General features: G+C 37.8%; 1 protein-coding gene across 1 annotated transcript in view; it reads left to right on the forward strand.

Moving 5' to 3' along the window:
- Positions 1-15515, forward strand: part of LOC149551457 (uncharacterized) — a 154287-nt gene extending 138772 nt beyond the window's left edge. The window contains exons 10-14 of the mRNA XM_089786966.1: positions 13113-13345; positions 13455-13607; positions 13749-14149; positions 14293-14698; positions 14826-15515. Of these exons, the coding sequence (XP_089643092.1) occupies positions 13113-13345; positions 13455-13607; positions 13749-14149; positions 14293-14415 (910 nt within the window). The 3' untranslated portion in view covers positions 14416-14698; positions 14826-15515. The remainder of the gene's footprint in view (positions 1-13112; positions 13346-13454; positions 13608-13748; positions 14150-14292; positions 14699-14825) is intronic.
- Positions 15516-15947: the final 432 nt, after the last annotated feature.

Consider the following 15947-nt stretch of genomic DNA (forward strand, 5'->3'; position numbering starts at 1 on the left):
TGTGATCAAATAATTCCAAAATTTACATTGAAAGATACATTATATGGAGATGATGTCAAGGATGGAATATCCCAAGCATACAAGAACAAAATACACAAGGTATGAGACCACACGGGTAGATGAGTTTGCTTGAGGTTTTGGGTAGTTCCCCATGGTCTTGGGTTCAAGTCTCTCCTAGGTTTAAGAGGTGAGACATCTTGCGGGCGGCTGATCTCACCCATGGGGGACTAGTCTCGCCCTAGTTCGCATCGCCCACCAGTTACCGTTGGGCTAGGTTGTGGGGACACTCCCATGTAAAAGAATAAATAAAAAAATACCCAAGATATGCAATGATAGACTAGCAGTTTCAGATTCTAATTAATGCTCAAACAATTAGATTTGCTACAACAATCATGATAATGCTCAAGAAATCTCGCACTTTGACCTTCTCACTATTATTCCATGTTGGGAGTCGTGGAAGGTCTGATGTGCTGATGGCAGGATGCCAAATGTGCAGATGTTTGTATGCTGGAGAGGCAGATGTTTGTGTACTGGGAATGCTGGTGTCAGTATGTCTAATCTGCTGGTGTCAATATGTATGTCAATGTTACCATTGCCGTATGATGTCTCTAAAGATGCATCTTTTTCAAGAATACTAATGCTAATCTGATTTGTGTTGCTGCTTCCACAAGAATTGTGTCGTGGATGGAATGACATTAGAGATGTATATGTTGCTTCTGCTACTATTGCAATGTGATTTCAATGTTGTTGGCAGTGTTTTGTATCGTTGATGTTGTGACTGCAATACTGTGATGCTGCTGTCACGGGTATCATATATTGCCGATGTATTTATTTTTTTGAGATATATCACTGTACTACTGTTAGCCGATATATCTACTGATGTGTTTACGATCTATACAGTAGCCGATATATATATGCTGTTGAACATGTGGCCATATAATTGGATCAGGCATGAATCGCAGATGCAAGAACACTGGAAATGATGCCAATCTGTAATCCAATTTGGTCTCAAAGAAACCTCATCAAATTGGGATTTATAGCAGACTAGAAAATACAATCTCAACTGGAAATTAATAACACAAGTAAATAGAAAAGCTGATCAATGATAATGATGCCCCAAGAATGCCGATTAAAAATAATGTCAATACATCTCTCAAGTAAGCCAGTCGACTTTTAAGATTGGCGCCCAAATTTGAATTGGCAAATCGTTCCATGCCAAAGTGCCACAAGAATGCCACCAATTGGCCCCCCCAACATTTACTTAATGTCTCTTGGGGCCCAAAACAAACTAAAAGGGAAAAAGATAATTAAGTCCTGCTCAAAGAAGAGGAGACATGGCAATCTTCCATTCCTAAAATTACTCGCCAACAAGAAATTCCAGATTAAGATACTTCTGAATCTGCCCTGTCTTCCATTTGGTATCCTCAATTGACAAGTACTACTTGACAGTATACTCTTTGATTGTACGGTATCTGAGCCTCTTTTCTTTGAGATCTATGACCTCAATTGTTTCCATGCAAGCTGCCTTCATCGCCAAGCGGCGAAAGCTCCTAAAAAATTGAAACTCACTGCTTAAGAGGCTTCTTGAGCATAAGACATGAAACACATTTGGTATCCTACTGTTCTTTGGAAGCTTCAATTCATACGCCACCTCTCCAATCCCCCTAATCACTTCATAGGGACTATAGAGGCGAGGGTTATTCTAATAATAGATAGTTTCTATTATCTATGTTTAGTATCTAATGGCTATCTATTGTAATCTCTAGTAAATATTAGAAACTTTCTAATATATAGTTTCCTATTTCTAGAATAGAATGTTTCTATTCTAATAATAGATAGTTTCTATTATCTCTGTTTAGTATCTAATGGCTATCTATTGTAATCTCTAGTAAATATTAGAAACTTTCTAATATATAGTTTCCTAATTCTAGAATAGAATGTTTCTATTCTTTACGATTGTTTCCTAAGGATACATTGTTCAGTCTCTTGTATAAATTGGTCTCTTGATCACTGTTTATAACAAGAAAATTTATTCCAATTACTTCGTAATATGGTATCAGAGCCAATATTCTAAATTTTTTCGAAAATAATTATAATTTCTTGGTTGAAATTATCTGCCTTTTATTTCGAAATTAATTTCATGCATATTTGCTTCCAAAACCTCTAGTTCGACTAGGGTTTTCTACCAAAAAATTGCACCATTTTCTATTCCCGCGATTTTTTCCGGTCTACAAACTCGCGCCCTTCTATCTGTAACTAGCGCAACTGGATCCTTTGAAAATTGAGGGTTATTTGCTGTTGTTAACATGAAGGTCTGTTGGGCGCCATTTCTCTGCAACTCACACCCAAATTTTTCTACCACTCGCATTTAGATTTATCTGAAAACTGTGCATTTGTTTTGTGGCCTATTTTTCAAAAAAAAAATTAAAGTGAAAAAAGAATGTAAACCATCAGAAATTTTGAAGGGCGGCAAAAATCAAAACTTCGTAGGGTAAACCAACACATGCAACAAACATGCAAGTACATGTGAGTACATGCAACCTTAAAAAAATCAGAGACTTTTGTTGCAATCAAGATATCGCGGGATCAAAACCCATAACTAGGCTTGCAATTTCCAACAAAAATCCTCGAAGATAGACCACAAAAGTTTCATAAAATAACTCTAATGATATTTATTTTTAAAAATTGAAAAGCAAATTTCTGGAAGAAATTTCAGGTTGAAAGAGGCTCAAATTTTTCTTAAAAAATCCGCCAAATTCTATGGAATCCCATCGACTTGCTCTGATACCATGTTATGGTAAATCGATGTTGTTGCAATTGTATTAAACAAAGGAGATGAAAGCTCCTTAGATAGATTTACAAAGATGACGTTTTTAAAAGAAACAATCATGAATTGAAGACAGAAATAGAAATATTCTAATAAGGGTTAAGCTTCTCTGAACTACTTATCTTGAAAGAAGGCTACCTAAAGGAAAATAAATGAATGCAGACAAAATCTCTATATTCAAAACTATAGTCAATCCGGTATTGACCAACATACCTTCGTTGTTGTTTTTGTGCCTATTGTAGATTATCCTTGAGGTGTTGAAGTACATCTTGACTCTCTTACAACAAAATGTTTGCCTTAAGTACTTTGTAGGGCAATATCCTAATCAAAATGTGAAAGGTGGTGTTGTAGTAGTACTCTCTTAGATGTAGCTAATGGGTCAGTGCCTTTGCAGCATTGCCATGTAGTTCTGAAAATATTTGTCTATACACTTGTTCATGATCTCAGTTTGTCTATATGTTTGGGGTTAATAACTAGTGCTCACAGTCAACTCAGTGCCTGCCTACTTGAAAATCTCTTTCCATAAAGCACTATGGAATATACTATTTCTATCAGTAAAGCCCACTTGAAAAATTCTTGAAAGAGCAACTTTATGGTGATGTTAGCGTCGTGAGGATGAAGCAAAAGTTATCTAGAAGGATTCCTCCCTAGCTAAGAGGGATTGTTGATGTTATTGTAGCTCTAGTTTGATTCCTTCAAACTGACATAGATAACATAAAAGTTGTGATAATATAATTATTATAATATAATAATGTAATTATTATAATATAATAATGTAATTATTATACTATATAATCAATATAATTGTTTGAATTAATTTCTTGGCCTAAGTGTGGTTACCCTTGGTGAAGGGGCACCACTCATATATATATATATATATATATATATATATATATATAGGGAGATCAAGTCTTCCTCTTGGTAAATAAAAGAATATACACCAAAATACATTGTGGATTAAAATATATTGTAGAACACACATACAATGTGAAAACCAACATGGTATTAGAGCGACGTTCTTTCCAAGGTCTTGTGAGATTTGGAGACATTGAAAGTCCGACTCTTCAAATCTTGAGAAATGCCTTGGTGTTGAACAAATATGTCACACCATTTGTGCAGCTCGAACTCATATTGTGGGCAAGGACCAAAGAAAGATGTCTAAGAATTATTATTTATGCTCGAGACTTTATAAAGAATAGAATTTATTTAGCCTCCCCATGAAATACGTTTATAGAAGCTGAGATTATTATATTAAGTTGCGGATCATCTTTGAGCAATGCAGAATATTTTGGGCATTCACAGGAACAATAGAATTTAGTTTTTTTATGTGATCGGTCATTTCCTTGAAGGGTTGATGAGAGTTTGGTATGAGTGTGTGTTATTGGAGGCTAGAGGATGCTTTGAAGACTTGCAAGCCTTTCATTATTTTCTATTCAAGCTTAGTGATGGGTTCGATGTTTGTATACAACTTTTGTTAACTCAATATATGGACGCTTGCTCTTCCACACCCGACATCTCGAACTTCAACGTGGAAATGAATGAGAATGATTTCTAGACATGAGGTCTTTTTCCTTAGTCGTTTATAGAAGGATGTGGATATTATTTGTAGTGTTTGGCCAAATGATAATTGTTGAGCATCCATGGTGAACATCTGGAGATTTTAGACAGTATTCAAGATCAGTACAATACGATCTATTTTTCTTTATTCTGAGCGAATAAAATTGATGGTAGATTTTTCCACCTTCTAGGAGGCAACGGCCTCCTCTTATGTAATATTGCTTCATGGAGGGCCCAAAAATCCTTTGCTCGCAAGAAACCACATCTTCATTATGAATTTTGAGCCTAATGGTCATTTTGGATATTTCCATACCTCTTTGTTGAGATGTTGGTAGAACCATGACTCCAATCTTGACGAGTTGCTCATCATGGTGAGCATAAGTGTTATGGAACAACATATTTAGAGGTAACATCTAGAGTTAATTTTTTGAGAAAACAACACAATCTCCACTCTATCTATACAATCAACACTAAAAACATTTGATGAGTGATCAAAGTAATGATATTGCATAGAATGGACGAATATGTCTATTTCTAAGTCAAATCATCTTTGGTGTATAAGATATTGATAAGGGTATATAACAAAAGAATACGAGAGATATGGGGTGAGGCCAAATCTAGTAGCAAAAGATATTACCATCTATTGCCACCTCTACTAATGAGGCTATTGTAGATGGGAGAGACTAATACAAGAACATGATCGTTGTGGGCTTGAATATGAGGACTATAATCCTATACTAATACAATAATTTGCTTTTCACTATGGTGTGGGGCAGTTAAATAGAGTGACTTCACTTTTTGGATATAGAGAACACATACATGTGTTTTTAACTTTATCCTATCATTTTGAAGTAAGCACATGTGATTCACCTACCCCAGGAGAGGTATGTGATATGCAGACATCAAGCTTAGACAAACAAATTAAAGATATTAGTTATATAAAGGGAAGGAATCGAATTCTAGAACTATTCCCACCGATACGTAGATGACAAAGTCACAAAGCCATATACAATGTTGCTGAAAGCCAATATCATTGCGAGTTGATTCGAATTGTAGACATCAAGGTGTAGTCTCAGACAGGTATCAAAAATTGCCTCTGGACCTTCTAGGATAAGTCACAATGATATCTACCAAGAAGGGCATTGATAACACCGTACAATCAAGATTTGGCTATAAGGAGGTAAAGATAGGAAATGCCATTATTCAATTAGAATCGTAACAATCTTTCCAATCAATGATTTGATACTATCGATGATTCTATTAATTTGTATATCTTTCCAACCACACAATAAGGGACAAGATTGAAATCATACTTGTGTAGGGTTTGAGATTGCAACTATCATCTTTTGGAAGAATGGGAATCAGAAATATCAATAATCACGATAGAATTTTCATTGTGTCTAGTCTTTTTCACCACATTGCAAACTTTCTTAACTCGTGACTATCAAAATGGGCCATGTGAGTGATGATTTGTGTACTGCACTTATCGGCTCTGTATTGCCACCAATGATCTTCAACACCATCACACAATGATAGAAGATGAAGGTCTTCAATCAAATTGGTAGCCTGCCTAGCACAAGATAAGAGCACAAAACATGAGTTAAAAAATTTTATGCAACCTTTGTGAAAAGCTCTATTGCAATCACTGATTATTAATCTCCCATCTTCAAAGATTATTTAACTGCCAAAAATAAATTCAAAACTAGTTTTGAAAAATAACAAATTTGCGACTTCAATAAAAATATAGAAAGAAAATTTGCAACACAATGAATGCAATATTTTCAGACAAATTGTCTGTGGAAATATCCCTAAGGGAAAACCAGTTCTATTGATGAGGAATTATATTAAACTTAAGCAAATTAAGAGATACAAAATTGTTTGCCTCTTGTAGGAAAAACTCCAAAAATCTCCCAATTTCTCCCGCTGATATTCCCTTATTGCTATTCCCAATGCTAACACTGCACTATTGCTCACCCTGCAAGATTATTTGCTATCACTGCAAATTCATTTTCTAACAACTGCAAGTGCTTCTCAAACTTGTTCTCCAAATGCCCCCTGACTGCCTTTTATACTACTTGTGTTGGAAAACTAATGGGCGAGATTGATTCTTAATCGATGACTGAGATTAAAAACAACCCAACAACCACTAACAAAATTGGTTTCTAGTTGCTTCTAAAAGAGGTCAATTATTTAAAAAATAATTGTCCCTACTCTAACAAATTTGTTAGTGAAACTATTATTTGCTAAATAATTACAAATGGACAAACAATTGTCCAAACTACACTAACTACACTCCCTCTTAACAAGGAAGCTGTTTTGCATGACACCCAACCTATCTCTGAAGAAGATGAATTTTGCCTTTCCCAATGCCTTAGTTAGAATGTATGCTACCTGCTCCTCAGTAGGTATGTACTGTAGCTGAACAATCCCTCGTTGTACACAATCTCTGATGTTTATATGTTTATACTTATCATGAAACACTGAATTCTCAAACACCTTGACGCAACTCTGATTGTCATAGTGTATCATAGTAGTCCCAACCCTTTGACTAAACAAGGCTATTAACAACTTTTGAAGCCATATCGTTTCACATGTCACCATGCTAGGTGCTATATATTATGCTTATGCTGAACTTAGAGCCACAAACTTTTGCTTCCTACGGAATCAAGATACAACTCCTGATCCCAAACTAAAACAACACCCTGAAATGCTCCTCTTGTCTGTTGTACTTCCTCTCAGTTTGTATCAATATAGCTTATAAACTTGATTCCTTCACCTTGAACATATTTGATCCCATACTCCACTGTACAACTCAAGTAACGCAGTACATGCTTAGCCGCTGTCCAATGCACTCTCTTTGGCTCAATCATGAACTGGCTAAGAGAGTTTACTACAAATGCTATATCTGGCTTGGTGTTGACCAAATACATTAGCGAACCAATCAACTACCTATATAAGGTGGGATCTACATCATTTTCCTTGGATGTATCTAACTTCCTCCAATTTGTGATCATAGGTGTAGACATGGCTTTGCCATCCTCCATCCCAATATTTTTCAAGATTTCAATGCGATATTTTCCTTGACCAAGGAAATTCTCTCCATTAGTTTGCTACACCTCCATGCTTAGAAACTAGTGCATAAGTTCCAAATCCTTCATCTCTAACTCTTTTGCAAGGTCCCTCTTACAATCATCTATGAGCCCTAGTGAACCTATAAGAAACATGGCGTCCACATATAGAAGAAAAATGAGAACCTCACCCCGACCACCAAGTAGTAGAGTTTAGCATTTGCCTCACTCTTAACAAAGCCCATTTCTTGCAAGTATGTATCAATGCATTTATACCACACTTTGGGAGACTGCTTGAATTCGTACAAGGCTCTCTTCAATCTACGCACATGTGTCTCTTTACGCTAGCATGAAAAACACCTTCGACTGATGAAGTTTACATTGGGTCAGTTGGTATTGAAGTTTAATGGGCGAAATGAAATTAAGCCTGGCAAGTTTAAAGTGAAATGGCTAGGTCCCATAAAGATAGAGAAGTTGCAGCTAATGGGGCCGTGAAGTTATGGACACTTGATGGCAGAGAAATCCCAAACGCGATTAATGGCTCGAAGTTGAAAGTCTACCACCAAAGGCATGGAAGCTTGGATCGGCCATAAATGAATGGTTAATGGGTAGTTTAGTTTGAGGATATATTTTAAAAAAATGTTAAAAATGAAATTAAAAATGAGAGTCCATAGGTGTCACACGGACAACACAAGAAGAGGGAAAAAAATGAGAGTTTTTTGGTATGTCACCTGCGGAGAACACAAGAATCCGTGAGTGTGTTACCCATGGACAACATAGAAACCCGTGGAAGCAACCCCGCAGACAACACAAAAGCCTGCAGAAAAGAATACACGTGGACACAACAAAGCTGCGCGAAACATTGAACTGTAGATGGAAAGAAGATTGTCACAGAAGAAATAGCATGGCTGCGAATGAGATATGGGACGGAGGAAAGACATAACTCTCGTGAACAAGTTTGAAGCCCCGTGGAATTACGATTGCTATGGACACTCCAACTCCACCATGTGAAGGACAATGTTAGAGGGAGAGTATGTAATTTCGCGGATATCAACGGACGAAAGATATAGCCGTGGTCACTGAAGAGCTATGTCGATGAAAAAGAGCCTTTGCGGACCACTCCATGACACAAATAGAGAAGACCGCAAATGAGAAAAGAGTTTCTACAGAAAACAAAAACTCAAGAATAGTCAAAGGGACCTCATAATGTAGATATAACACCAAGGCCGTGACAAAGGAATGATGAAGGTGGAAGATGCAATCCATCGAAACAACAACAGGCAATGTATCAATAAGGGTGAATAACCGCGGGAAACCGCAACACCAAAGGACATCGCCAAAAAACTTTGCGTAATTGAAGGGAGAGAATTTTGTCAGTTGTAGAGAAGATTGCGTGCACGGAAGGGAAAGGCATTGTCCGGCCAGGCAACAGTAGTTCCAACCCTAGCTATTTTTTTTTGTTTTTCCATAAAGACAAAACAAGAAACAGTTAAGTTATGTAGTCAGTACAAAAGCAGAGGCGTTGGAAAGATCAATTGGAAGCTGATAGTTCAAGCATGGACAAAAATGCTAGAGTTGGAGGCCAAATGCAAGATGCAACCTTGAGCAACAAGAAGAAGAAAGTTCGTCCCAAGATTCAACAAAACCCTCAAAAAAGAAGACATTACACCCCTCAATTCAATTTGAGGGACTTAACGGGCTTGAATTTCGGCAATGGTGGCAAGAGACACCTGACACAGACATAGTAAAGTAGATATTGCAACGGGCACGGGTGCATTGGGCGATTCAGATGCCAGTATTCTCTATTCGTCTGTTTGAGCATATCCTTTGGGAGATGATCGAAGCATACAGTAGACATAGTGGGAGTAGCTCATTTCAATATAGGAAGCATCCTATCACCATCTCTTTTGGAGCCATAGATTTCACGAGGGTTTTTGGTATCACAAGGCAAGGAGGACACAAAGTAGAAATAAAAAATCACAAGCTCTCGTAGGAACGGAAAGAGCATTGGATCAAGTTGGTTTCTCAAGAACTCACCTCCACCAATTTTGATTTTGTAGTAAAGGGCACAAGGAGTAGAGGAATGAGACGCGAGTTAATCAAAGAAGGGTCGTGGCACTGTATCCTCGATGTGCTAAAGAGTCAACTAACAGGAACAACTCCCGCAAATAGTTTTTATGAATGGTATAATGAATGGATTGGTTTATGATTGGGCATCCCTATTGGTAGATAGAATATACGAGTTCATGACATTGTTGCATTGCACTTTTTATATGCCCCATTATGACATTGGGTTGGTCTCGGACGTTGCACTTCACCAAATTCCAATTGATGTGTTAGAGGTACTATTGAAGGGCAAGTTGGCGCCAAGGGAGCCTTCGATATGTTACTGGCAACATTTGGATACCAGTTGACAACACCACAAGATGTGGGGATTCCATAATCCGAGGATGCGCCAGGTGAGGAAGTGGTCGCACCGGATGTGGAACTAGTGACAACAAGAGGAATGGAGGTAGATGTTGAGCAAGTAGAAGAGGATAAAATAGAATACGGTTTGGATACTAAGAGAACGATGGCATACATTAAGGCTCTAGAGGATGTGTTGGAGAAGGGTCGGGGAATTGGTCAGAATGTAATGACCTAATCGAACGAGTTACAACTTGTCCTAGCCTACATCTGGATGGGATGCTCTGAACACTTCCGATCTTATTGGGAGCAGGCAGCAGTAGGATGGAGAGGCTTGCTCATGAGATAGTTGAGGCGTACAAAGGCGACTACTATGCTCAATGACGTGCTGAAGCCAATCAAGTGGGAGCTGAAAAGTCTAGGGAGATGGAGGCAAAGTCTCTAGAGGAGTTAGCCAATCAGTTGGCTAAGCAACATGAGGATTGGGCAGTAGAGCGAGCAGCACACGTACAAGGTAAGGTAAGGTCCGAAAAGGAATTAAGAGGCCGGAGACAAAGTGACGATGAGTAGGGCGACCGATGCGTAGAAGGAAGCACAGGCTATGTAGGTTACAATTTTGCTGAGTGAAGTTGTGGAGATCAATTCGAGGACACAAAAGGATTTACGCATTCGCACTGACAAAGTCTACGAGCTACATAGGATATTGGACACTTCAAGGACGCACCCTCCTCTCTCTTAGTTTATGTTTTTGGTGTACTTAGTAGTTGTCTCCAATTTTGTAAGTCGTCAGAAAATGACCTTTTTTTTGGGGGGGGGGGTGATGTTGTTGGGAAAATGGGTAGTTGGACAATTGGTCTACCCGAGGGAGTTACATGGGTGCGATGGTTCACCTCACACCACCTTAGACACTATATGTATGCATTATTCCTTTTGATTGGGACATTATTGTACGGAATACATTTGTATATGGTAACTAAGCAATGAATATAATACTATTGTGTTTTGTTTACATTCTATGTTAAATACCCTACTTCCTGTATGCAACTAACCTCTGTTCCCCCACGAGGGTAAACACCCAGCTCTAGTAAAAACCAAGGGAGAGGTAGAATTGGAGGGTGTAATCCTCGAAGTCTTCACTAGGGATGATTGTGCCTTCTCGCTTGGTATGTTTGATTCAGTCTGTGGTTCGTCCTCCATCATCGATGTAGCTCTGCCTCTAGCTTCTCTTGGCACTACAATGACTACTCATTCAACTCAGTGTCTTCTTGTGTGGAACTAAATCCACCTCCCTCCTCCATAGCTTACCTCTCCAAATCATTGATATCATCCTCCTCAAAAATCACTTCAAATCTGCTTCAAATCAATAGAAATCAGTTTGCAAGTGTTAGTTAGAAGACCATTTTCCCCCTCCCAATAAAATACAATTGAAGAGATGAGAAATGAAATTAATTTAGGCTGTTTTTTGCCTTTAAGTGCTGTTACAAAATTACAACCAAGTTTTTTGGCAAAAAGTTGGCAAGTGTTTGATGAGTTTTTGCGAAAAATTCAGCGAGTTTTTTGTACTAGTAGAAGTCATAAAACTCGCGAGGCCAGAAAACTCGACCATTTTTGCAACTTGACGAGCACTCTGCCAGTGGCTCATCAGTGCCTGGGGCAAAGAACATGTGGCATGTCTCTTCGATAAAGCATTAGTGACTAGAATCTTTTTCCCTTCACATACTCGATGTCAAAATCATAGGCTTGGATCTTTCTCACCCTCTTTTGCTGCCTCTTGTTCAAAACTTTCTGCCCCAATTATAGAGGTTGTTGTGGTCAGTCCTAACCATAGTTCCAAAAATCACCTTAAAATTGCTGAAATCGCCGATTTGGTGATAAGATTCATGACTCCTGATTTTTTTTGAATCGGAAATCGTTGTTGGCGATTTTTTCATGTGAATCGCCAATATCGGCGATTCATGGAAAAAATTGCCAAAATCGCCATTGGGTATCGCTAGAAATCGGCCGTGGCAACAAGCATGAAAAGTTGGATTTAAAAGAAAAAACACATGTTTTATTTGCTTTCTAATTTGTCTTTCCTCTTTGTTATAACCCTAAAGAGCCTTCTATTTGCTTAGCATGAGTAGAAGAGAGGAAGAGTGAGAGAGAAGAAGAGAAGAAATTCCATAGGTTTCCAACTGGCAAGAAGGAAGAGCACCAAAGAGATTAGAAGTCCATCTGGGGAGGCCATAAATTGCATTGGGAGCATTAAGGATTCAATATCAACACTCCTCAACTCATTTGCAAGAGCTAAATGCTGGCTTTTTTTTTGCATGTTAGTGTATTATGCATTTTTTGTTAAATTTTTTTAGTGTTCATTTGCAAATTTTGAATTTTTTTATTTTTACTAAATTGCAAACTAGGGTTTTTCGTTTTGTGGCTTTTGTTTATTAGTTGCAAACTTTGATATTTTACATGAATTTTTTTATTGCAGCAGCCGTTGCTTTCATTTTCCAATTTCCACAATGGGTAAAAAAGATGAATGCTGGAAATATAATGAAGAGTTTCCTGGAAGAACCAAATATAAAAAAAAGTTTATATTTTGTAAAGAAAAAATAAATTCCGGAAGTATCTATAGATTGAAATACCACATTGTTGGCATACCTAGCCATGATGTCACAGTTTGCACTCATCAAATTGCTAAGGCAAAATGCACTTGTTTAGTGGCATTAGAAAAAAATGAACAAGACAAGTTGAATAGGAAAATGCAATTTGAAGGGTTAAGAGGTATTGGCTCCTGCATCCGCAGCTGCATCTACATCTGCATCTGCATCAGCTTCTGCATCCGTAGGTTGTGTTGGAGAGGGTTCTTCTAGGCCTCTTTTTCGTCCTAGTTCTAGTGTTCATGCGAGTGTTAGTGCCAGTGTAGTCGGTCTTATAGTGAGACAGAGCCCAACACCAACCTATTGCGGCCTAGAGTGCAGAAAAATAGAATGGATAGTTACTTTGTGCCCTGCACTACTCTTGGCTCCCAACCCACGCTTGAGGGGATGGGTTTGAACAAAGAGATTCATGATGCTGCCAAAAAAGAGATTTGCAAATTTTGGTACTTTTGCAACATTCCATTTATTGCAGCCAGGTAATTGATTCTTTTTTCTTTGTTTTCTTTAAAGTTAAAGTTAAAAGTAAAAGTAAAACTCTAATTATATCTACTTGTTTTATGATTTGAGTTTTTGACATCTAAATTTCTAATCAATATCATTATCTATTTGGGACAGGGCTCCTTATTGGCAGAACATGATAGATGCAATTGCTATTTGTGGTCCGGGGTTTAAAGCCCCAACTGAGGCTGAGTTGAGTGGATACCTCCTGGATGAAATGGTTGAGGATATGATGCATGAGCTTGAGGACAATCGAAAGGAGTGGATCGAAAAGGGTTGCACCATCATGACTGATGGTTGGACAAATAGGAGGGGAAGAACACTCCTCAATTTTCTTGTATCCTGTGGAGGTGATTGATCATTCTACTTTCCTACATACATAATTTTGAATCGTGATTGACTATTTCAAATTTTGATTTGTTGATTGCTATTTATAATTCGTTGTTTTGTTACTTGTAGGATATACCATGTTCCTCAAATCCATTGATGCTTCTGCTCATGTAAAAAATGCCACATACTTATGTGAGGTTATTGAGGAAGTCATAGCAGAGGTGGGGGAACAACATGTGGTGCAAGTGGTGACAGATAATGCAGCAAGTTATGTTGCTGCAGGTAAACTTTTAACTTTTCAAGTTTTGAAAAGAAATTTATTTGAATTTTGAACTTTTTCTAATTCTAACTTAGAATTTTTAAGTTTCCTAAGTTCTAACATGTTTGAAATTTGAATTTCTAATTAACTTAAAATTGTTGTAGGTAAACTTTTGATGGAGAAGCACCCCACCATATTTTGGTCCCCTTGTGCTGCACATTGCATTGACCTCATGTTGGAGGAAATTGACAAACTTGAGTGGGTCAAGTCATGTGCGGAAAGGGCAAAAAACATATTCAAGTTTATTTATAATCATTCATCTGTCCTTAGCACAATGAGGAAGTACACAAGAGACAAAGAGTTAGCTCGTCCAGGGATCACGAGGTTTGCCTTGAATTTCATCACCTTGCAGTCCTTGTTGACATCAAGGGATGATTTGAGGAGCATGTTTCTTGGGCGGGAGTGGATGTCATCTTCCTATGCTACCACCACTGCAGGGATAGATGTGGTGGATTGCATATTTGATGATGATGGTTTTTGGAAACCTGCTAGAGAAATCCTTAAGGTAAATTTATTGCAATTTAACATTTAATATTTTTATAGTTTACTATGCTAATTGTTTAATGATTTAGTTTTACGTTAAGTTATATTATTGAATTATTCTATAATTAAGTTTTGACTCAAATTTTTGTTTTACTTTATATGTAGGCCACTGAGCCCCTTATATCTCTCCTACGAACTGCTGATGGGGAGAAGCCCTCTATGGGCTACATATATGAGGGCATGGATAGGGCCAAGGAGGCCATTAGAGCCCAGTATGGAGGAGTGTAGGAGAAGTATGCCCCTATTTGGGACATCATTGATAGGAGATGGTAGAATCAGCTCCACAGACCCATCCGTGCAACAGCTTACTTTTTGAATCTGGCATTTCGTTTCCATCCTGACTTCAAGGCGGATGAGGAGGTTCTCATCTGATTATATACAGTGATCCAGAGGTTGAGTACTAATGAGGATAGCAGTGCTGCAATTATTGAGCTCAATAAGTTCAATAATAAAAAAGGGTCACTTTTCTCTAGCAGGATGGCCATAGATGCTCGGGAAACAATACAGCGAAGTAAAAGTTAAATAATATATTCAATGTTCATGAATCTAGATTCTAAACTTAAAGTTGATTATGTAATTTTAGAGTTAATTTGTAATTTGTAAATGAGACTAATTGTTTTTATTTTCTCTTATTTTAGATAGATGGTGGCAAATGTTTGGGGCCACAACCCCAAAACTTCAAAAAATTGCCATCCGTATTCTGAGTCAGCCAAGCAACACTTCTGGATGTGAGCACAGTTGGTCCATGTTCGAGCACATCCACTCGAAGAGGAGAAACAGGTTGACAGTGCAAAGGTTGAATGATCTTGTTTTTGTTCATTACAACCTCCATCTTAGGATTAGACAGATTTTGGGCATTGACTCCTCTCCGATCATTCTGGAGGAGATTGATCCAGAATCAGAGTGGCTCACAAAGGTTGTGGATCCAGTCTTCACTAAGGAAGACCGTGTGTGGGTTGACCAGGTGGATATAGAGGCTGAGGCAACTAGAGCACGTTCTTTAGGCATTGGTAGACACACATGTGCATGCACAGACACAGGCCCAAGCGACGTTTGTGAGCCCATCTTACATGTGGGAGATATGGCTCGGCAATCCTTTAGGACCTACATTAGACGCCTTGCTACTAGCAGATTGGATACTCAGAGGCTGAGGCTGAGACTGTAGTTGAGCTTGAGGATGATGATGACTATGAGGCTTGAGCTGGAGCCTTGTTTTTATATTTTGTTTACAGATATTGATACTGAATCATTGATAGACATATGTTTCAAACTTTCATGGATCTTCATCTTAGATTCTTACATACATTTATGATTTGATGTCTTATGGATCATCTCACATACATTCTATGATTTAAATCATTATGATCATTTGATTTCTATTTACTTCAGATAGCTTACAATTTACATTTTAGATAACATAGATACGTATGTGATGGATTTTATGTTCCAAACTTCCATGTTGATGTATGTTAAGTTTTAACTTCTATTTGATGATGTTATAGTGTGTTTAAGTTATATTCAATAAAGGGTGCATGAAATAAGTTTTAAATTGTTAAAATCTTTAAATTTAAAGGGTTTTTTTCAAATTTGCCGATTCATTGCCGATTCATTGCTGATTCACAATTCGATTCGGCCTTGCCGATTCCGATCCGATTCCGATTCACGTTACTTTGGTTCTAATGATGAACTTCCCTTCAACCAAGTATCCCTAAGCATTCCGTTTCAGTTGAGGACCAGAATGTTCATTGATTTCAGCGTGT

This window comes from Cupressus sempervirens, chromosome 6 (assembly GCF_028749045.1).
Source record: "Cupressus sempervirens isolate cs-2001-9-10 chromosome 6, ASM2874904v1, whole genome shotgun sequence".
Classification (NCBI taxonomy): domain Eukaryota; kingdom Viridiplantae; phylum Streptophyta; class Pinopsida; order Cupressales; family Cupressaceae; genus Cupressus; species Cupressus sempervirens.